At 47.6% G+C, this 22771-nt stretch overlaps 1 protein-coding gene and 1 pseudogene across 1 annotated transcript; both read right to left on the minus strand.

Moving 5' to 3' along the window:
• Positions 1 to 7400: 7400 nt before the first annotated feature.
• LOC144278002 (olfactory receptor 52R1-like) lies at positions 7401 to 8322 on the minus strand (annotated as a pseudogene).
• Positions 8323 to 18678: 10356 nt separating this feature from the next.
• Positions 18679 to 19671, minus strand: LOC144259458 (olfactory receptor 52R1-like). Its single transcript, XM_077807689.1, has one exon. It carries the CDS (start codon positions 19669 to 19671, stop codon positions 18679 to 18681), a length of 993 nt encoding a protein of 330 aa, XP_077663815.1.
• Positions 19672 to 22771: the final 3100 nt, after the last annotated feature.

A 22771-nucleotide genomic window follows, 5' to 3' on the forward strand; every position in this document is an offset into this window, starting at 1 on the left:
GCCAAAGCCCTAAATTGCAAGAGGAGGCGGTTAGAGTCTCTGTGCATTAACACACAGCTGACTCCTGACGTTTTACTCAGTTCTTACTCCAGACTGGATCTTTTTCTGCAATATCTGCTTGAGGGCTTGTCTACGTTTAAAACATGACAGCGGGGCTGCCACAGAGGCCTGAGCAAACTGCGGCTCGCGACCTCTGAATCTAGCCTTGTACTGGACATCTACTAACAACTTTCACCCTGAAGGATCCATGGTGCCACTGAAATTAAGCCACCTTAGGGCTGGAGCCCATCATCATCACTGGAGCCTACAGTAAAGAGGGGCATTTTGGCCCATGATGCTACTGCAAATTCAGCACCTGTGGCAAGGGCCCTGGGATGTTTAGTGGCTGTGTGGAGCAGAAATGAATTCAGACCTACTCTCTGTCCCATCATACGTATGTTGCACTTGGTTTGTCAAACCGAAAGAGATGGGTACCTGTGATTTCTGGGACAGGAAGTCTCTTTGCTGGGAATCCCCCTCAGGCAGCCGTGTCCCACACCTCTGTCACCCCAGCATCTGCAGTAGTATCCCATGCCGAGAGCTGACACAGGGATGTGCACTGTTTATAATATAGCTCTGTGCAATCCCAGTGGGGTTCACCCAGCTCCTAGGGGAGAAGCAGTGTCTGGATGCAAACAGGCTGGAGACCAGACACTCTCTAGCCAGTCCCTCTCTTTCCATTGCTGTGCTATGTGCTTGTTACCCAGCTTTAACAGTAAACAGCAATTAAGGGACCTTCCCAAAGGGAAACGAGAACTCTTGAGCTCTGTGCTAAGTCAGAGAGGAATTGGCTGCTGTGTGTATGTGTGTATATTTAGAAATTATAGTTGATTACTAAGGAAGCTAGGGAGAGTGCCTAGGTCTCTTAGGGTCTGATGCTAAGTGCCCAGGAGGGATGGGTAGATAGTAGACAGACAGATCTGGAGAAAGATGAGTGAGGGGAGACACAAACACTTTCTGGAGGCACTTAGGACTTTCACTAAGTGATCAAAGATCAGTAATTCTCACAGTAACTATTATCATACCACATAGAACCTTTCATTGAAGGATCTTCTAAATACGCAGCAAAGAAAAGTCACTATGAACATATCCCTATTATATCCATAGATAAACTGAAGTACAGGGAGACATGACTTGGTCAAAGTCAAACAGAGAATGACAGACAGAACCCAAGAGTCCTGAGTTTCCTGCCATAACAGCAGTCTCTCCATCAGTAACTGAATGCATGATAAGCGGGAAATGGACTCATACTGTCATAGGGTGTGTTCATTGGGTGTCCGTGACAGACTTCTGTAGGGTTCAACCTGGAACAGGGGTACCACTGAGCACTCTGACATACCAACCTAGGCCCCTCTCATACTGTGAGGCTCTGAAAAGCTTCAAGCCCATCCAGGTCTTGGACTTAGACAGTTACATCAGAGCTGTACTGTCTTGCCCTTGTCAGAAGACTGACCAGTGTAAGTTTATTGCCCTGCCCCCTTCCCTCAATGTGGAGAGGACAATACACCAGCCCCTGTTCCTCAGCAGATTTCCCTTTATACTTCAAACAACACACTGTTTTAGGTAAATAAATAGAAAGCAGATGTACTAAGTACAGAAAGATGGATTTTAAGTCGTTATAAGTTTTAGAGAACAGATCAAAGTTGGTTACTTAAGAAATAACCAAAATTGCAATCTAAGATCTATTTGCAAGACAGGATTTGAATCAAGGAGTGCCTCACCCTGATGGGACAAACAGCCCACCCATCTTTCAGACACAGGCTAGAAATCCCTTCAGCTTGGGACAACATCCCCAGTTCAGCCCTAATTCCTCAGGTGGTTCCGGGTGTTGAGTTGTGGGGGGAGTGAGTCCAAGTGACGATGTCCCTTTCCCTCATTACAGCTTCTGCCATGTGGAGGGAACTTCATATTTCCAAGCAAAAGCCCCCAGCGCAGTTAGTGGGAAACTTCAGGCACAAGACGGAGTCCAGTGTCACATGAGCTGGTCACGTGCCCTTGCATGCTTCGATAATTCATAGCAGGGGCCATTATCCATATCCTGGCTCTAACATTCAAAGGAAAGTCCATCAGGTGGGGATAATCTTCTTCTAAGGCCTACCATGTTTCTTAATGCACCATTACCTTGAATGGTTCATTCATAATATGCTGTCTAGATGGGATGTGAACTACATTGTGGCTGTTACCAAAGAGCAAACACATCTGAAATACAGGTACATAGTCAATATTCATAACTTTAGGTAAAAAAGAATACATGCATACAAATAGGGTAATCATGTTCTGTAAATGATAACTTTTCCATTGATACATTACAGGACAAACTTTATATAAAACACATTGTAATCATATGACCATGGTAAATATGGTGACGCGAGGGTGTTGCTTTGGAGCACATAATATCAGAACTCGCCCCTTAGTTTACTGCAGGAGTGTTTCTCAATGACTAATGCAGTGCCAGTGTGCCAAAGGCCTTAATTAGGTTTTGACCAGACAACTCCCAAATGTTGCAAGCATTGTGGTGTTACCCACAGGTGTTCTTGCAAAGTTCTGTGTCCCTCCAACACTTTGTAGATCAGGCTAGTGAACTCAAAAGTCAGCAAGTGTGCCTTCTTAGGGTCACTAGAGAAACTCTATTAATGTCTGTGCAGCATTGTTTACCGTTGTGCTTTTCCAACTGGTGATATCTCAACAACGATATTCTACAAGGCCATGAAGTGGTGTGACTCAGTTTCCCCTTTTACACAGCAGACCAGGTTTATTATGGTTTCCCTGCTGAGAGAAGCTTTGAACCTCTTTACAGATGTTGGCTGAGAAGCACTATCCCCATAGGTCTTCTTGTTTACTACTCATAGCACGGCAAATAGCTTTTCCCCAAAATCATGCATATTACAACTTTTCATCAGATTTACCATCACTACCAAATTCTTTGTTGTGAGGTTTACTATTAGTATCAAACTTTGCATCATCAGATTTAACATCATCACCAAATCTTTTATCCCAGGTAGATGTTTCCATATATTTTTATTCTACCATGCCTTTTGCTTGGACAATTTGGTTTGTTCAACATCCATTGGGTTGTTCAATTGCTCTATGAACCTCAGTATGTATTAATTTACTGTTTTTTTTCTTTTCCCTCAGTGTTCCGTTCAGTAGGGATCTCAGTCTAAGTTTATCTTTGGTGTCTTGGTATGCCCGGGGTGAGGTAAGGATGTAAGGGGACTTTGCATTTTTGCTTGCCCTCTGTGGAGCAAAGAGGAATGGGGTAAAAAGGAACATGCTTCCCACCAAGCGTAAAACACTCTGTCTGTGGTTTATTCATAATAGATTCTTGTGTCTGCTCAAAATCATCAACTAGAGAAGCCATCTCATCCACAGTTCTCATGCTTTTCTCCCACAGACACTGTGTTACATTATCTTAACATATATTTAAGAAATGTTCCTGAGCAACAACATCAAACATTCCTTCAAAGCTTGTAACACCTTTGCTCCTTGCCCACTTCCCCATCAAATCCTTCATTTTATTCACATATTCCGCATTACTCATACCAGCACCCCTCTTAGGATTTGTCAGTTTCACTCTATATGTTTCAGGGGTAATCTGAAATTGTTTCAAATCCATTTATTTGAATTTAGAATAATCTAAATGATTCTCAATTAGCATTTTATTGACTATATCCAGATCTTCACCAATTAACTTTGCAACTAAAGTGGGCATCTTCTGGTTATCAGGAATCATATGAATCACAAATAGCGTCTCAAAGCTAGTGAAGTATTCAGCGATATCACCTGCCTCGTTGTATTCAGGACACATCTGTTCTGATTGGTGGACTTTTGAAGAGGTCCCTGCCTTTCTCCTTTCCAACCTCTGACCACCTCTCCAGTCAAAGTTTTTTTCTTCTAGCTGTGTTCTAAAGTGTTGAGTTGTGGGGGGAGTGAGACCAAGTGGTGATAACACTTCCCCCTTTTCTAGCTTCTGCCATGTGGAGGGAACTTCATTGTCCCAAACAGAGATACCAGCACAGTTACCATTGTGCTGGATACAGAAGGACCTAGACAAATTGGAGGATTGGGCCAAAAGAAATCTGATGAGGTTCAATAAGGATAAGTGCAGGGTCCTGCACTTAGGACGGAAGAATCCAATGCACCGCTACAGACTAGGGACCGAATGGCTAGGCAGCAGTTCTGCGGAAAAGGACCTAGGGGTGACAGTGGACGAGAAGCTGGATATGAGTCAGCAGTGTGCCCTTGTTGCCAAGAAGGCCAATGGCATTTTGGGATGTATAAGTAGGGGCATAGCGAGCAGATCGAGGGACGTGATCGTCCCCCTCTATTCGACATTGGTGAGGCCTCATCTGGAGTACTGTGTCCAGTTTTGGGCCCCACACTACAAGAAGGATGTGGATAAATTGGAGAGAGTCCAGCGAAGGGCAACAAAAATGATTAGGGGTCTAGAACACATGACTTATGAGGAGAGGCTGAGGGAGCTGGGATTGTTTAGCCTGCAGAAGAGAAGAATGAGGGGGGATTTGATAGCTGCTTTCAACTACCTGAAAGGGGGTTCCAAAGAGGATGGCTCTAGACTGTTCTCAATGGTAGCAGATGACAGAACGAGGAGTAATGGCCTCAAGTTGCAGTGGGGGAGGTTTAGATTGGATATTAGGAAAAACTTTTTCACTAAGAGGGTGGTGAAACACTGGAATGCGTTGCCTAGGGAGGTGGTGGAATCTCCTTCCTTGGAAGTTTTTAAGGTCAGGCTTGACAAAGCCCTGGCTGGGATGATTTAACTGGGAATTGGTCCTGCTTCGAGCAGGGGGTTGGACTAGATGACCTTCAGGGGTCCCTTCCAACCCTGATATTCTATGATTCTATGAGTTAGTGGAAAAGTACAGGCACAAGATGGAGTCCCGTGTCACATGAGTTGGCCACATGACCTTCCATGCTTTGATGAGTCACAGCAGGGGCCTTTACCCATATTTCGGCTACAGGTGGGGAGAAGCTTCTACCATGGCCCATTGTGTTCATCGATGAGCCACCCAGTCAAATATCCATTCACAATGTGCTGGCTAGACTGGATTTAAACTACTTTGTGGGAGTTAACACAGGAGCAAACACATTTGAAATACAGGTAGCTCATCAACATTTGTTACTTCAGAGGCAAAAATGATACAGACACACAAATAGGATAATCACATGCAGCAAACCACGGCGTTTCCATAGATACCTCACATGACATATTTTGTACAAGATTTGTTGGAACTATATAACAGTGGTGAAAGTGGGGTGCCAGGGTTTTGCTTTGGGGGTAGAGAGTGTCACAGCAATGTACCTATAGAACTGGAGCTCTCTGAATCCTAATTTGTATTTTTATATAAGACAGACATCCATGTCCTGAAAAAGACTGCATTCTCCTCTGTACCGTAGGAGAAAAGCATGCCGAGGTACAGAGCAAAGGAAACTAGCCTCAGGGCCTTGGCGCTTGGTGTGCAGCTGCCCGCTCCCAGAAGGAGGCGCTAGAATGGAAGCTGCACCCTGAGACTGGGCCTAGAGACCCAGAACTAGAAACTCAGAGCTAGAGGCCCCCATCTGGTGGGCATCCAGCCACGGGAGCTTGCGCAGGTCTGTGACAGCAAACCTGGAGCTGCTTCCTTGATGCTAGGGGACTGTGAGTGGAAGGAGAGTGGGGTGGGTGATCCCAAACCTGTGTGAAGAGGTCCACAAGCTGTTCTCTTCACCCTAACGTGGTTCAGCTCTCCCAGACTCTCCCACTGCTTCAGCACACCCTTGCCATAGCTCCCCATTGGGCACACTCTGTTTCTAGTTTCTCTCTTTCCGGGCACAGGATTGTTAAAGCAACAGACCCAGGCCTTGCAAATGGAGTTTCTAAAATATTTCCTTTACTTTAGACAGCACAAGAGATCCTGAATACACACAATACAGTACCTGCCCACCATTCCCTGCCTCAGTGAACATAAGATCATAAGAACGGCCATACTGGGCCAGACCATAGCTCCATGTAGCCCCGTATCCTGTCTTCCGACAGTGACCAATGCCAAGTATTCCAGAGGGAATCCATACCCTGTCGACCATTCCTAGCTTCTGGCAAACAGAGGGAAGGGACACCATCCCTGCCCATCCTGGTTAATAGCCATTGATGGGCCTATCCTCTATGATTTTATCTAGTCCTTTTTTTTTAATCCTGTTATAATTGTGACCTTCCCAACATCCTCTGGCAAGGTGTTCCACAGGTTGACTGTGCATTGTGTGTAGGAAAGCTCCCTTTTTTTTTTTTGTTTTAAACCTGCTCCCTATTCATTTCATTTGGTGACCCCTTGTTCTTGTGTTATGAGAAGGCTTAAATAACACTTCTGTATATACTTTCTCCACACGAGTCATGATTTTATGATATTCTCCATCTTATTATCTATCCCTTTCTTAATCATTACCAACATTCTGTTCCCTTTTTTGACTGTTCCTGCCAATTGAATGGATGTTTTCAGAGAACTATCGACCATGACTCCAAGATCGCTTTCCTGAGTGATAAAAACTCATTTAGACCCTATCATTTTATACGCATATTTGGCTTATTTGGAATGATGTTTTCCAACGTGCATGACTTTGTCCACAGCACCCTGGAGGAATCTTTGGGATTTGTTCAGAGCCCTTTGGCGGGTCCAGGGGCCACCTCCTGGAACTCCTGGCTTCTCCTCCAGCTTGAATCTGTCTCTCTACTGCAGTCAGAGCCCTGCAACCAAAGAGTCCCCTCTGCTGCCCTTGTGCCTCTCTCCTACTTCAGCTTCTTCTGGTTCATCCAGTCTCTGTGTTTTTAAAGGGCTGGACCAAACCCTCCTCTCTCTGTTCTCTCTTCTGGGGAGGTTTCATTCCTTCTACACCCTTCCCTCTGCTGAGATGCTGGAGAAAACTGGCTTTTATCTAGAATACAGTTACTCCCTTCGTCTGTCCCGGCGAGATCTGCTTAGGTGCTGAGAGTCTTAAACGACCAACCTATTTACAGACAGATGCCTCCACCCCAGCCTCCTGCCCCTGAGCATTAGTTGTGTGAGTGAAGAGTACAGGAAAAGCCCAGAGACATAAGGATAACAAAAGTTCACAGCCTCAAATGAGACTTAATGCGGTTTCCACCCATCCTGGTTTTACCTGGACAGCCTGTTTTTTGGTTGCTGTTTCTGGGTGCCTGCATCACCCAGACACAGAAGGGCTAAGGCAAATAAGGAGCCCACTCAGAGTCCATGGCGACAGTTCTATGATCACATACCCCTGTGAGTGATGTCAGATCATGAAGGAGCCAGAGGCCATGGTGATGAATGTTTTATATTCCTAGATTAAATTAGACAGGCACACACTGCTCAGATTCCTTTCTGCTGGAAGTTATGGAGAACCCTCTCCCGGATCTGTTTGTTTTTCACCCCATACACAACAGGGTTTAGCATGGGGGGGCACCCACAGAGATTGGCCAACAGGATGTGGACATGGTGGGGAACATTGAGGCCAAAGGGGTGGGTGAGGAAGATGAAGAGGCCAGGGCTGTAGTACGCCAGGACTACACACAAGAGAGATGTGCAGGTGCTGAAGGCCTTGAGATGGCAGCAGCCTCAGCACGGCCTTGAGAATCGTAGCACAGGACACAGAGATGATAAGCACATCAAATCTCATCAGCATAAAAGCCACAAACAGGCCATAAATGGCACTGACTGTAGCATCCCCACATCAGCTTCACCACGGCCATGTGCTCGCAGTATGAGTGGGAGATGAGGCAGCGTGGCAGAAGGGCAGCCTGCGGACAAGGAGGGAGAAGGGGCTCACCAGAAGGACCCCACGTGCCAGCACCAGGCTCCCCCTTGTCACTATGGCTGGGACAGACAGGATGTTGGAGTGCCAGAGGGGGCAGCAGATGGACATGTAGTGATCCAAGGCCAGGGCCAAGAGCATGCCCGAGTCCACCGACGAGATGGAGTGGACAAAGAACATCTGGGTGAGGCAGGCGTAGAACGCAATCTCCCTGGAGCCCAGCCAGAAGATGCTCAGCTTTTTGGGCAGGGTGGACGTGGATAGAACCAGGTCGGTGATGGCCAGCATGGCCAGGAAGAGGTGCATCAGCTCTTGCAGGCTCGACTCAGTCTTTATAATGCAGAAAACAATGACATTTCCCAGCACAGCAATGACATACATGATGCAGAAAGGGAAGGTGATCCAGAACTGGGTCTCCTGCAGCCCAAGGATGCTGACCAGGAGGAAGGCAGCAGGGAGGGAGCGGGTGGGACATGACATGAGCTGCTGTTCTTCTCCTGCCTGAGATGGGAGAACTTTGACCCTCTAAACAAGCAGCAAAGATCCCAGGAGGGCTGATTCAATTCCTGGGAAAGAGGGGTGCAAGTGAGTTACTGAATATTGGATCCAGTTCCTCTGTTCCAAATACCAGCTTCTGCCCCAGGACAGCAACGTACACGGAATCACTGGAGTCAGGGGTTGTGGCAGCACGGTCTGTCTCTCCAGAGACAGTTTGAAGTTTTTTGGTTTGCTTTTTCTCCTTTGAGATTCAATTCCCTTTCCTGTTCTGGCTTTCCGTGTGGCATGAGTATGAGAAGACTGAAGCGTGATGGGGTGTTGTAGACTCTTTGTTTGTTTCCTTTCTTCTTTCTTAAACAGTGCAGCAAGAAGCAGTGCTCATTAGTCTGGTTATTAATACAGGTAAAAGGAAGACCCTGGCCATTACTCTCTAGCAATCTGCAGCTGCAAACTGCAACCAGCTCAGTATGAACCTGTCTGGAGGGATTGCTGGGCAGGTGGCAGCTTCATAGACAGGGCTGGAGGCTCCTCGAAAGATGTGGGTGTTCACAGAGTAGCAGCGGCTGCCTTCTTCCCTTCCACAGGCTTTGTGGGGATGTTGCAGCAGCAGGCTTATTACAAAGATGCAGATCTATAGAACAATGGGTACCCCAGCTCCAGGGGATGGAAGCAAAATCCAGGGGCTGAGGAACTCTGGGCTGACATTTTCAATGCTCCTGGTCTCCAGCAGCTGCTCCATATCACGGGGCAGCACAAGATCAGGAGCGAGGTTATATTGAACCCACAGCTGCCCTCATCAGTGGTGTTTTACTTTTGGAAGCTTTCTTGCTGGGGATACATTACTAGACACAAAGAGCAGCAAATTCTGAAGTGGGCACAGCGAGGAATGCCACTGCCCGGCCAGTGATTACGTGGGTGCCCAAAGCTTCGGCAGCACAAAAAGACTGCCACTGAGTGTATATAGACTGCCTAGCATACAGACCTCAGATTGTAATTTTTCTTTATTTCTTAGATAATCTACTTTGATCTCATTATTTCAAAGTTATTATTTTCAATCACTTAACATCTATCTTTTTGTACTTAATTAATCTGTTTTTTTGTTGTTGTTGTTTTTTTTTACTAAACCAGAGCGTTGTTTGAAGTATAAAGGGAAATCTTCTCAGGAACAGGGGCTGGTGCATTGTTCGTTCCACTTTGACACTTTGAGGGAGGGGCAGACTGGGTAATAAACTTACCCTGGTCTGACTTCTCATCAGGGCAAGAAGACACAGCTCTGGGGTCCTCGGGGAGAATTGGCTGGAACCTTTCTACTGTTGGTTCATGGGTGGTTGGCACCAGCATTCATGTAACACACCTAGGTCTGTCCCTGCCTGGGAATGTTTGTGGGAATGCAGGACCTGGAGGGCTTTTCAGCTTCTCACAGTATGAGAGGGGGCCCAGACTGGTATGCGAAAAGGCTCAGGAGTAGCCCACTTCCAGGTTGCACCTGGGGAAGTACATCGCAGTGGTGCTGTTAGCAGGGTAAAATGAGCAGCTTGCTCTGCTGGGTGAGATTTGCACTTCACCCACTAGTGTGGAGAGTTTAAGTGAGACGTTACGGGTGGTGTCTGAAGCAGAGTCAAAGAGGTTACCAGGTTGCTCCTTTCCGCTTGTTTATTTCAGGAAAGGGAAGTAGGGACAGAAAAGCAACAAGATGAGTGAAAACAGTGAAACAATGGAAAACGTGGAGGTGCTGAGCTCGCAGACATAGGTGAATTGTGGCGCTGAAGCAGGCAGAGGATGCCAGAGAGGAGGCTGTGATCTGTGGAACTAAAAGAACAAATTATTGAGGAGAAAGAGGGACAGCAGAGACACACATTGGACTTGCTGGAAAAGCTGCACCAGATCCCTCCCACTCCACCAGGAGGGGGCTGGTACGAGCAGGCTGGGACATGTAAACAAAATGAACGATTTGATGGGGAAGTGGGAAAGGGGCAAAGGTGTTACAAGCTTTGAAGGAATGTTTGACCTTGTTGCTCAGGAGCATTTGTTAAACATGTGCAAAGATGGTGTAAAACAGTGTCTGTGGGACAAAATGACAAAAACCGTGGACGAGATCTCTTTTCTAGCTGATGATTTTGAGCAGACACAAGCAGCTGTTGTGAAGAAACCACAGACAGAGGGGTTTAAACTCGATGGGAGGCAGGGTTCTAATTTACCTCACTCCTACAATCCCTGACCCAAATCTCCTGTAAAGAGAGAAGAGTCCAGAAGGGTCTACCATGTAATTCCTCTGATCACCTGAGGAATATATGCCCTGTGCGGGGAGAAAGGAGGGAGCAGCTGGTCCATGCAAATGCTGCAACCCTGAGCCCAGAACCCCCTCAGGCACCTCTCACTTCTCCCACTGTAAAGTTAGCCTCTGCACAACCAGGCATGAAGCATATGGAAGCTGTCATCACTAGTGGAGGGAACACCTTGGGAGGCAAGATATAGGGGCAGAAATTTCTGTAGTTAGGCAGAGCATAGTGCAAGAAGGTGACATACTGACAGGACAGATAGCAGAGCTTTTATTAACAGGAGGTTAAAAAATCCTTATTCCTTTGGCTAAAGTGCACACAGAAACTGGGGGTTTGGAAGCTGTGTTATCAGTGGGGGTAGCAGATGATAACCCTGTTGAAATGCTGATTGGGAATGATTTCTTCCGAGTAGCTCAGGCTGTTAAAGTGTCTGCCTGCAGGAAGAAGGAGTGTTCTGCTGGGACCCCAGAGGGAAAGGGGAAAGTCCCAGGCACTTCAGAGGCAATGGCAGAGAGTCTCTTTGAATCCCCTGCAGCAGGGGGAAGCTGCATGCTTCCAGGGGTGGGAGTTGTTCAGATCAGCTCCTGCCCTGCAGCTGAAGGTGACAACTCCTCCGGAAGGGAGGGGAGGATACTTGCATCAGTGAGAATTCTCTTCCAGCTGTCAGCTGCAAACCTATTACATCTGAATCAGGGAGAGATCCTACTTGAGGGAGCATAGCGAGATGTGCCTTGTGGTTGGGGATGAGGGGCCCGGAGGAGGAAACAATGGGAGTAGAACAGAGGTAGGCAAACTATGGTCCGCTGGCTGCATCCAGCCCATGGGACCATCCTGCCCAGCCCCTGAGCTCCCAGCGAGGGAAGCTAGCTTCTGCCTGCCCACCTCCCAGGCTTTCCAATAAGCCTGTCCTGCCACTCTGAGTGGCCTGGTAAGGGGGAGGAGGGGAGTTGGATAAGGGGCAGGAGGTCCTGGGGGGCAGTCAGGGGCAGAGGACGGTTGGATGGCATGGAGGTTTGGGGGGGCGGTCAGGAGATAGGGGTTCTGGAGAAGCTGTCAGGGGGCAGGGGTGTGGATAGGGGTCAGGCCAGTCATGGGACAGGGAGCAAGGGGGTTGGATAGGGAGTGGGGACCTGGGGGGGGTGGTTTGAGACAGGGGGTCTTGGGAGGGGGCAGTCAGGGGACAAGGGGGGGGGGGTTGAATGGGTCAGGAGTTCTGAAGGGGGCAGTCAGGGGGCGGGGGTATGGATAGTGGTCGGGGCAGTCAGGGGATAGGAAGCAGGAGAGTTGGATGGGGGTGAGGTCCTGGGGGGCAATTTGGTGCGGGGGGGTCCCAGGAGGGGGCGGGCAGGAGACAAGGAGCAGGGGGGTTGAATAGGTCAGGAGTTCTGAAGGGGACAGTCAGGGGGCGGGAAGTGGGAAGGGGAGTGGATAGGGGCCAGGGGCCAGGCTGTTTGGGGAGGCACAGCCTTCCCTACCCAACCCTCCATACCGTTTGACAACCCCGATGTGGCCCTCAGGCTGTTAAGGAAAAGTTAGCACATGTGACTCCATTTTGGTTTGGGGCCCACCATTGTTTAAATGCCAGCACATCATACACCAGGAGGAGTAATCCTTAGATATTGAATCCCTGTGAAAATCCTCCTCCTTGTCTCCAGCCTGCCTTGACTCCCAGTATCTGGTTTTTGTCAGTCTCTAACTCCCTGTCTCTTGGCCTTGATGTGAGGCCTCCCATCCTGATAATAAAAGTTACTGATGCATGGCTTTAGGACCATGCTGTGTAATTAACATACTGGTATAGCACGAGGAATGCACCAAGCAGGGATAGGTGGTAGATAAGACAAGGGTTTGTTTATTGGCTAAGGTTTCCGATGCACGAGGGCAACATGCTTTGCTAAAAGGTATATAACCTTTGTATAATCTGCATTCAGGGTCCCCTCCTGGCTAGCAGGGGGGCACCACGCTCAAGCGTAATAAACTTAGTGTCTTTTGGGAACTCTGCAGTTGTGGACTTTGTTTCTGTGCCTCAGCCTAGATTCGAACTGTGCGTGACCTATCAGGTATAATTCGCAGCACTGGTGTGCGTGACCTATCAGGTATAATTCGCAGCACTGGTGTGCGTGTCCTATCAGGTGTAATTCGTAGCACTTGTGTGCGTGTCCTACAAGGTGTAATTCGTAACAAGGCCAAAAGGTTTGCCCACCCCTTCAGTAGAAGAATGTCTACTCACTGGTCACTTGGGAGAGGGTGCCCAGGACAGAGCAGCTGATCGAACATCTGGGCACCCAGGCACTCAGGCTGTGAGAGGGAACTGTGTCGCTGACCTCGCAGAAGGGAGCAGTCACACGACTCACCGGTCACGGATAGACAGAGGGGTGACGGAGGGCACTCCATTTGAGGCCCTCATTTTTCAGCCCTTTGTTCCTGATGTTCTTGTGGAAACAAACTCTGTCTTATTCAAACAGGATGCAGATCCTACTAAAGAAGTGGTTGTCTGTGAAAATGCTAATGACCCATCAGACAGAGGGTAGGAGGAAATTCCCTGGGCTGGTAAGAAACAGAAAGAGCTATGAAAGGGCTGCTGAGAAAGGGCACTCCTCTTCCCCCAGAGAGTAGAGATCACAACCTTCGAGGATAGGGAGATGGGAAAGGACCTAGTGCTTGAAGTTGAGATCACAGGAAAAGTACACTTGAGTGCGGATTTTTTCATGGGCATAACTCTGGAGTTGAGAAGAAGCTCCACAGAGGGCTAGCTAACACACAAAGTCCACTTACATCCTTACCTCACCAGACCCCGGCTTTTCAAGACCCCAAAGATAACCTTAGCCTGAGATCCTTACTGAAGGGGACACTAAGGGTGGGGAGGGAACAGTAACTAAACACATGGTAAGGTTCAGGGAGGAGTTGAAAGACACAGTGAGTCTTGAAAAAAACAAACTGTCCAAACAAAAGATGTGGTACAATAACAATATATCGGAAACCAGTGATAACGTCTGAGGACACTCCTTCTCAGCTAACACCTGTAAACAGGCTCAAGGCTTGTCAGAGTAGGGAAAACATAATTAAACCTGATCTCCTGCATGGAAGGAGAAACTGAGGCACACCTCCTTGTGGCATTGATGAATATCTCTATTGACAGGTTGAGTTGCCTGTTGGAAAAGTACAAAGGTTAACAATGCTGAAGAGATAAAAGGAGAGGTTTTCTAGTGACCCAGAGAAGGCTGAGTTTTGAGATCACTGGGCTGATCTGCAAAGTGGTAAAAGTACACAACTTTTCAAGAGCACCTGGGGGTAAAACTACAATGTTTGCAACACTTGGGAGTCGAATGGTCAAAATCTAAAGAGGGCCTTGGGCACACGGCTTCTGCCTCAGTCAGTGACTAACACTTTTGCAGTAAATTAAGGGGTGATATATAACATTCTGTACCAATATGTACCAGTATTTCAAACTTCTTTGCTCCTTGGTAACAGCCACAATGTAGTTTACATCCAGTCTACCCATCACATTGTGGATAAACCTGTAACCCAGAGTTCTTTCAACCCAAAGCTCTTGGTAACTTTTACTCTGTTCGAGGTGGTGTCAAGAAATAAATCAGGGGAGGCAAGGCCGTCCCACCGATAGATGGCTGGCACAAACAGGACTACACACGAGTGCTTTCACTTAAAGCTAAACTTTACTTAGTCTCAAGCACTTATACACACGTCCGCAACAGGTTAGTAAAACACCCCCAATCCTTGATAATTACCAAAGCTGAGTGTGGCTTTCGAGTGGCACAGCGGCAGCCCGTCTGCCGGTGGGGAACACAAGATGCATCCAGAGGAAGAGACCAGTCCCGAAGAGTCCCACCACCTCAACCTTCCCCCCCTTATTTATACATTAGTAATAGAATGACATGTCCCTTAAAGAAAACTTGTTAAGCAAGCAATTCCAATGGGCAAGCAAGAGGGTTTCTTTTGATTATTGATTAACCAGGTGTGGGTTTTTCCTGAGTTTGCAGCCTTGAGACCCCAATAGACATTCCTGGAGCACATCCTGCTCTTCTAAAATGCATGTATCAGCAACGTCAACACAATTCTTATCAGAAAGGACGCGGGATCAAGCTGCCCTCTCTGTGGTTACCCCCCCCCCCGCCTTGGCTCAACTGTGACTGCTGAATGGCCAATTTACAGCCTGCTGACTTGGCTACTTTTAGCAATAAGCCATGGTGGTTTCAGGCACTTTACTGGTTTTCCAAAGTCTCCCCGTACAAACCATTCAAATTATGGCCCATTAAGAAACACAATAGGCCTTGGAAGAAGCTTATCCCCACCTGATGGACTTTCCTGTGAATGTTCTCGCTAGGATATGGGTAATGGTCCTTGCTATGAATCACTGAAGCATGCAAGGACATGAGGCCAGCTCATGTGACACTGGGCTCCATCCTGTGCCTGTGTTTTTCCACTAACTGTGCTGGGAACATTTGCTTTGGGAAAATGAAATTCACTCCATATGGCAGAAACTGTAAAAGGTGGAAGCGACATCATCACTTGGCCTCACTCCCCCACAACCCAACACCTGCAAAAAAACTTAGCAACAAGGACTGAACTGGGCATGTGGTCCCAGGCTGAAGGGGATTCTTAGCCTGGGTATTCAAGATTGGTTGACTGTTTCTATCATCGGGATGAGACACTGCTTGATTGAAATCCTGTCTAGTGTAGAGAACTTAGATAGTGATTTTGTTTATTTCTTATGTAACCAACTTTGAGCCGTGCAATATTACTTATAATCACTTAAAATCTATCTTTCTGTAGCAAATAAATGTGTTTATCTTTTTCGACCTGAAACTGTGTGTTGTTTGAAGTGTAAAAGGGAAATCTGCTCAGGAACACAGGTGGGTTCATTGTCATCTACACACTGAGGCAGGGGCTGAAAGTGGCTAGTGAAAGTATTCATATAACTGCAGCTGGGTGTATCTCTGCATGTGTATGGCTTTGTAAGTGCAAGACCTAGAGAAGATTGCATCTTATCACAGCCTCAGTGTGTAAGAGGGGGGGCCCATATTGGTATGCCAGAGGGTTCAGTGGTACCCCAGTTCCAGGCTGCATCCAGGGGAACTCTGTCATAGCCACCCAATGAACAGACCCTGCTAGAATTGAGTCTGTTTCCTTCTTGCCATGTGTTCAGCTACTCACGGAGAGACCGTGATAACATCAGGGAAGACAGGACCCATCAGTTCTGTCTGTCATTCTCTGTGAGTCCTTAGCCAAGGTCATCTCTCCCCATCCCTCAGTTTACCTATCAGTATCATGGGGATATATTCATAGAGACTTTCCTTTGCTAGGTGTTTTGAAGATCCTTCAATGAAAAGAGGGTGGGCAATTTATGAGTTTACCCTGTATAAGCTTTATACAGAGTAAAATGGATTTATTTGGGGTTTGGATCTCATTGGGAATTGGGTGTCTGGGTGCTGGAGACAGGAAATCTGCTGGGCTGTTTTCAGCTAAAGCCTTCAGCTTTCGGGGGGTGGCCCAGATCCTAGCTCTCTGTTGCATCAGGCCAGCGTGTCTGACTCAACAAGGCAGGGTTCTGGAAATCCCAAGCTGGCAGGGAAAACTGGCTCAGAGGTAATTTCAGCACATCAGGTGACAGTCCCAAGGGGATCTCTGTGACTGAACCCATCACACTGATCTCTCATCACCTAGCAACAGCCCCATGCGTCTGCAGATACTGTTCTTTTCTCCCCTCAGGCATCTTTCTGAAGATCAGTCTGTGTGCTGGCTACCCAGATCTCCTAGACATTTTCAATCTATCAGACCCTAGGGAGGCTAAGACATTATCTCTATTTTTCTTAATAATCAACTCTAATATTAAATATACACAAAAACACAGAGCACAGAGCCTGAGTATTTTCATCTCCTTTTAGGAAGTTCCCTTAATTACCGTTTACTCCTAAAGGTGGACAAAAAACACAGAAGTGCAGACAGGTTTGTCTCCAGCCTGTACCCATTCAGATGATCGATTCACCACTAGAGGCTGAACAAACCCCACTAGGATTGCAGAGAGCTATATTACAAATGGTACACCCCCTGTGTCGGCTCTTGGCATCGGACGTTGCTGCAGAAGCTGATGTGAGAGAGGTGTGGGTCATGATGACCTCATGGTGATTCCCAGGGAAGATGCTTCCATCCCAGAATTCACAGGTACCCATCTCTCATTGAGAAACTCACCTGCTCAACAAACTCAGTGCAACCTGGGCATGATGCGACAGAGAATAGGTCTCTGTGGTCCTTTCCACTCTGTGCAGCCATTAAACATTCAGGGCCCTTGCCACTGGTGATGAGTTTGCTTCAGTATCACTGGCCAAAATATCTCTCTTTTCTCTGAATCCCTGTTGACCCTGGCTTATGGCCTCTCACCCCAAGCTGGCTGCATTTCAGTGGCACAGTCAGAGAGCCCAAACAAAAGGTGGTGCCCCCATCTTGACATACAATGACCAATCCATTTCTGAATCCCATTTGGCTAAGCACCTTCCTCCAAGTGATAAGGGGAGGTTTTGGAACAAATTGATAAACATAACAGTAGTAAATCACCAGCACCAGATGGTATTCACCCAAGAGATCTGAAGGACCTCAGGAGCCAGGTCTCTGTTAATGCACAGAGACTTTCACATCCTCTTCTTGCATTTCAGGTCTATGGCTGTTAACAGGAGGGTTGCTATCTGACTTTTATCTCCCGTAAGACATGGAGGTGCTAGGGCTCTGAACTGGAATAACTATAAAAAAATGTCAACATGAGCAAGATATCTTCTGTCCTAATGTCATTTGAAAAGTTGAACAAACTGTTTTGCCTGTAAGTTTAAAAAAAAAACAATTCAGACTGAAGCAGACACCCAGTGTGGGAAATTCCAGTCCAAATGATTAAAGATTTTTTGAACTTATAAGAAACTGAAAATAAGGTCTTCTAACTGATGTCAGATAAACTTCATTAACGGTGGTGTCACCAGCACCACCTATCCATTTGTGAATCCCATTCAGTTAAGCTCTTTGCTCCAATAATGACTGTGGAGAGGAGTTCAACAAGCCAAATATCATGGAATCATAGAATCATAGAAGATTAAGGTTGGAAAGGACCTCAGGAGGTCACCTAGTCCAACCCCCTGCTCAAAGCAGGACCAACACCAACTAAAACATCCCAGCCAGGGCTTTGTCAAGCTGGGCCTTAAAAACCTCTCAGGATGGAGAGTTCACCACCTCCCTAGGCAACCCATTCCAGTGCTTCACCCCCCCCCCACTACTGAAATAGTGTTTCTTAATATCCAACCTAGAGCTCCCCCACTGCAACTTGAGACCATTGCTGAAAGCTAAGGAAATAAGCCACACAATAGTGTCTTTCCTCAGAGCTTTACAGCTGAGCTTTCGGGGCCCGCAAGTTTTATGGTGCACAATCTCAGCTGCCTGCCTCACAGTCCTGCTCCCAAAGCTCAGCTGATTTTATTGGGTTTCCTGACTTCCCTCTCCGCTCCTTACTGGCCTGTCAGCCCCAGAACTGCATCCTCACTGCAGGTTCCTTGCCAGGCTGCACCAGATCCGATCCCAGTCCCGCAGCATTGGGAGCCCAGATTGCGGTGGGGGAGGGGAGGAAGGCGGAGATGATCCAGCAAGTGGACGGGGTTGGAGAGGAGGGGAGCGAGCAACAGGGTGGGGCTTTGGGGGAAAAGGCGGAGCTGAGCTGGGGCATTGGACGAAGAGGCGGAGAAGCAAGCGGGGCCTTTCGGGAGATGGGACAGTGGAAGCTGCCTTGTGGAAAGAGGTGGGGCTGGGGCAGAGCTTTGGGGAATAGACTGGGCAGGGTGCGGGTCCTCATGAGGTCCAGTTAAAAATAATTAGAAATGTGGCAATCCTATGAGTTGTACACAGATCAATTCCTCAGTTTGTCACACTGACACAGCACAGTAAGGCCAGGAAAGGATTTGATGTCACTTTGACTGTCCAGTCAGTGATTCAAGGAAGGGGGCCCAGCACCATGTCAGCAACCAGCTCTGCACGGAGCTCAATCTCAGATTCAGAGCACATGAAGGAAACTTTAGGCCCCTTTGTGAATAAAGAGCTGGAGCAGCCTTTCCCGGATCTGTTTGGTCCTCACCCCGTAGATGATGGGGTTTAGCATGGGGGGCATGAAGAGGTACACATTGGCAATGAGAACGTGAAAATGAAGGGGCACATTCTGGGCAAATCTGTACATGAGGGAGATGAAGAGACGTGGGATGTAAAAGGCTAAAATGACACAGAGATGGGAACCGCAGGTTTCAAAAGTCTTGAGCCGGGCATCCTGTGTGGGGAGGCTGAATATGGCCCTGAGGATCTGGGTATAGGACACAGCGATAAAAATCCCATCCAGACCAATCACACAGAATGTCACAAAGAGGCCGTAGAAAGTACTGATGTGGGTGTCGGCACAGGCCAGCTTCGCCACGGCTATGTGCACGCAGTACGGCTGGGGGATGATGTTGGTTCTGCAATACGGCCACTGTCTTACCAAGAAGGGATAGGGCAGTATGACCATGCCACTGCGCAGCACCACGGCCAGGCCAATCTTGGCCACCAGGGGGCATGTCAGGATGGTGGAATGTCTCAGGGGATGGCAGATGGCCACGTAGCGATCTAAAGCCATGGCCACACAGATCCCAGACTCCATCACTGAGAAGCAGTGAGTGAAGTACATCTGGGTGAGGCAGGCACTAAAATCGATCTCTCTGGAATTGAACCAGAAGATTGCCAGCATTTTGGGCAGGGTGGACGTGCACAGGATCAGGTTAGTAACAGCCAGCATGCAGAGGAAATAGTACATGGGCTCATGGAGGCTCGGCTCCGTCTTCACGATGAAGAGGATGGTGAAGTTCCCCAAGACGGCGATGGCGAACATGGTGCAGAAGGGGATGGAGATCCAGACATGGGCTGCCTCCAGGCCAGGAATGCCCAGCAGGATGAAGGTGGAGGGGTTGGTGAATTCAGTTGTGTTGGAATCTGACGTGGAGTAGGAGAGAAGGTGTCTCCTGCTTGTACCACATGTTTCCATGACTTCCTGTATATGCCCAGAGTGATGGTAGCAGTAAAATTACCTGGATGGAGAGACAATGTTAATATGAGACAATGGACACACTACTGGGGGCTGTTCTCATTGGTGAAGCAGATTGGTCACCCTTCACATACTGAAAAATGATATTTTAAAAATTCAGAGAAATGAACTATGAACAAATAACCTTACTAATCTCAAGTCCATATTTTATGATGCTCCCTTCTTCAACAATTTCCACTCATCATGGTGTGGGAAACCTTACTGTGCACCAGTAGGAAACACAAGTGTGGACACTATTTATCCATCATTGTTCCTTAGGCCTTGTCTACACTACCAAGATTTTTGCAAAAAAGCAGTTTTTGACGAAGAAACAGTCGGGGTGTGCACGCTGCAAAGCCACTTTCAAAAACGGAACTGCTCAGTTTCAGTGACAGAATATAATGACCTTGAAGCTTTTGACAAGGTCTCCCACAGTATTCTTGCCAGCAAGTTAAAGATGTATGGGCTCGATGAATGGACTATAAGGTGGGTAGAAAGTTGGCTAGATTTTCGGGCTCAACGGGTAGTGATCAATGGCTCCATGTCTAGTTGGCAGCCGGTATCAAGTGGAGTGCCCCAAGAGTCGCTCCTCGGGTCAGTTTTGTTCAATATCTTCATAAATGATCTGGAGGATGGTGCGGCTTCCACCCTCAGCAAGTTTGCAGACGACACTAAACTGGGAGGAGAGGTAGATACGCTGGAGGGTAGGGATAGGATACAGAGGGCCCTAGACAAATGAGAGGACTGGGCCAAAAGAAATATGGTGAGGTTCAGCAAGGACGAGTGCAGAGTCCTGAACTTAAGATGGAAAAATCCCGTACACTGCTACAGACTAGGGACCGATTGGCTCGGCAGCAGTTCTGCAGAAAAGTACCTAGGGGTGACAGTGGACGAGAAGCTGGATATGAGTCAGCAGTGTGCCCTTGCTGCCAAGAAGGCCAATGGCATTTTGGGATGTATATATGGGGCAATGCCAGCAGATCGAGGGACGTGATCGTTCCTCTCTATTCGACATTGGTGAGGCCTCATCTGGAGTACTGTGTCCACTTTTGGGCTCCACACTACAAGAAGGATGTGGAAAAATGGGAAGGAGTCCAGCAGAGGGCAACAACAATGATTAGGGGACTGGAACACATGACTTCTGAGGAGAGGCTGAGGGAACTTGGATTGTTTAGCCTGCAGAAGAGAAGAATGAGGGGGGATTTGATAGCTGCTTTCAACTACCTGAAAGGGGGTTCCAAAGAGGATGGATCTAGACTGTTCTCAGTGTTAGCTGATGACAGAACAAGGAGTAATGGTCTCAAGTTGCAGTGGGGGAGGTTTAGTTTGGATATTAGGAAAAACTTTTTCACTAGGAGGGTGGTGAAACACTGGAATGCGTTACCTAGGGAGGTGGTGGAATCTCCTTCCTCAGATATTTTTAAATTCAGGCTTGACAAAGCCCTGTCTGGGATGATTTAGTTGGGGATTGGTCCTGCTTTGAGCAGGGGGGTTGGACTAAATGACCTCCTGAGGTCCCTTCCAACCCTGATATTCTATGATTCTATGAAAAGAGGTTTAAGGCTTTTTACGGAAAATTTTTGTTGATTTTATTGCTGTAATTGGCCTCTGGAAGGTGTCCCACATTGCCCATCCTGACTGCTTTGGTGAACAGTTTCAACTCCTCTCCCCTCCAACGAGGTGAACAGCTTCTGCCTGTCCCCCTTTAAAGGCTCGGGAATTTTAAAATTAATCTTCCTGTTTGCTGTGTGTGGAGTGCTCACATCACATCTTCCCAGGTGGCCATGGCAGCTCAGAGCTTGGGCCACTGTGGATCTGCTGAATCTGCTCAGTATTTGGGGAGAGGAGGCTGTGCAGTCCCGCACTCCAGCCCTAGGAACTGCGATACCTAAGGGCAGATTTCATGCAGCTTGTGGGAAAAGAGCTGTGATCAGGACACCCTGCAGTGCACAGCAAAGGTGAAGGACCTGAGGCATGTGTACCAGAAGGCAGGAGAGGCAAACAGTATCTGTGTTGCTGTGGCACAGACCTGCCGTTTTTATAAGTTGGACGCTATCCTCAAAAGTGACCCCATTTCCACCACCAAGAACCCCGTGGGTACTTCGGCAGGGGTACTCCTGTCAGTGTAGTTAATCCACCTCTCTGAGAGGTGGTAGCTCGTTTGATGAAGAATTCTTCAGTAGACTTCTTGCTGTATATACCAGGGTTAGGTTGCTCTAGCTACATCTCTTAGGGGTGTAATTTTTTTTTTCTATTACAAAAAGGAGCAAATGCAATTTTCATTTGCAGTAGGAGAGGCATAGCTTGCCAGTCACGGAAGGGGAGAGTAGCCCTTTTCTTGGTCATGGTGAGGCCTCAGCTGGAGTATTGTGTCCAGTTTGGGTCCTCAATATATAGGAGGTATGTAGAGGACCTGAAAAGGATCCAGAGGCAAGTGACGAAGATGAGCCACAGGATGGAATGTAAGCCATACGAGTAAAGGCTGAAGAAACTGGGTATGATCAGTTTGGAAAAGGGAGGATTGAGGGGGGGACGTGACAGAGGTCTTGAGATACTTGAAAGGCTGCCATAAAAAAGATGGAGGAAAGTTGTTCTCTGTTGCCACGTGGGGCAGGGAAGAGGCAATGAGTCCAAACTACAGCACAGCAGATTTAGATTTAATCTCAGATAAATTTCCCAACTGTAAGAACAGGAGGACAATGGAACAGATGCCCAGGCAGGTTGTGGAAAGTCCATCATTGGAGGTTTTCAATAGGAGACTGGATAGCCATCTGTCTGGGGTGGTTTAGACACAATAAATCCTGCATCTAGGCAGAGGTTAGACTAGCTGATCCTTGCAGCTCCTTCTAACCCTGTTGCTCTTTGATTCCACGAAATAAAATCCTGGTGTAGACCAGGTCTTATTCAAATACAAGTTATGGAGCTCAATACTGGGGTAACTGGGAGAAATGTAATGGCCTGTCTTACACAGGAGGTCAGACTGGATTATCTAATGGTCCCCTCTGACTATAAACCCTATGAACCTATCAATATAGAAAGTAGTTCAGGCATTTATATTTAT

The sequence above is a fragment of the Eretmochelys imbricata genome, chromosome 1 (assembly GCF_965152235.1).
Source record: "Eretmochelys imbricata isolate rEreImb1 chromosome 1, rEreImb1.hap1, whole genome shotgun sequence".
NCBI lineage: Eukaryota > Metazoa > Chordata > Testudines > Cheloniidae > Eretmochelys > Eretmochelys imbricata.

What these genes read in the sequence shown, in the direction of transcription:
- LOC144259458 (XM_077807689.1), bottom strand. Translation starts at nt 19,671, where the DNA reads ATGGAAACATGTGGTACAAGCAGGAGACACCTTCTCTCCTACTCCACG.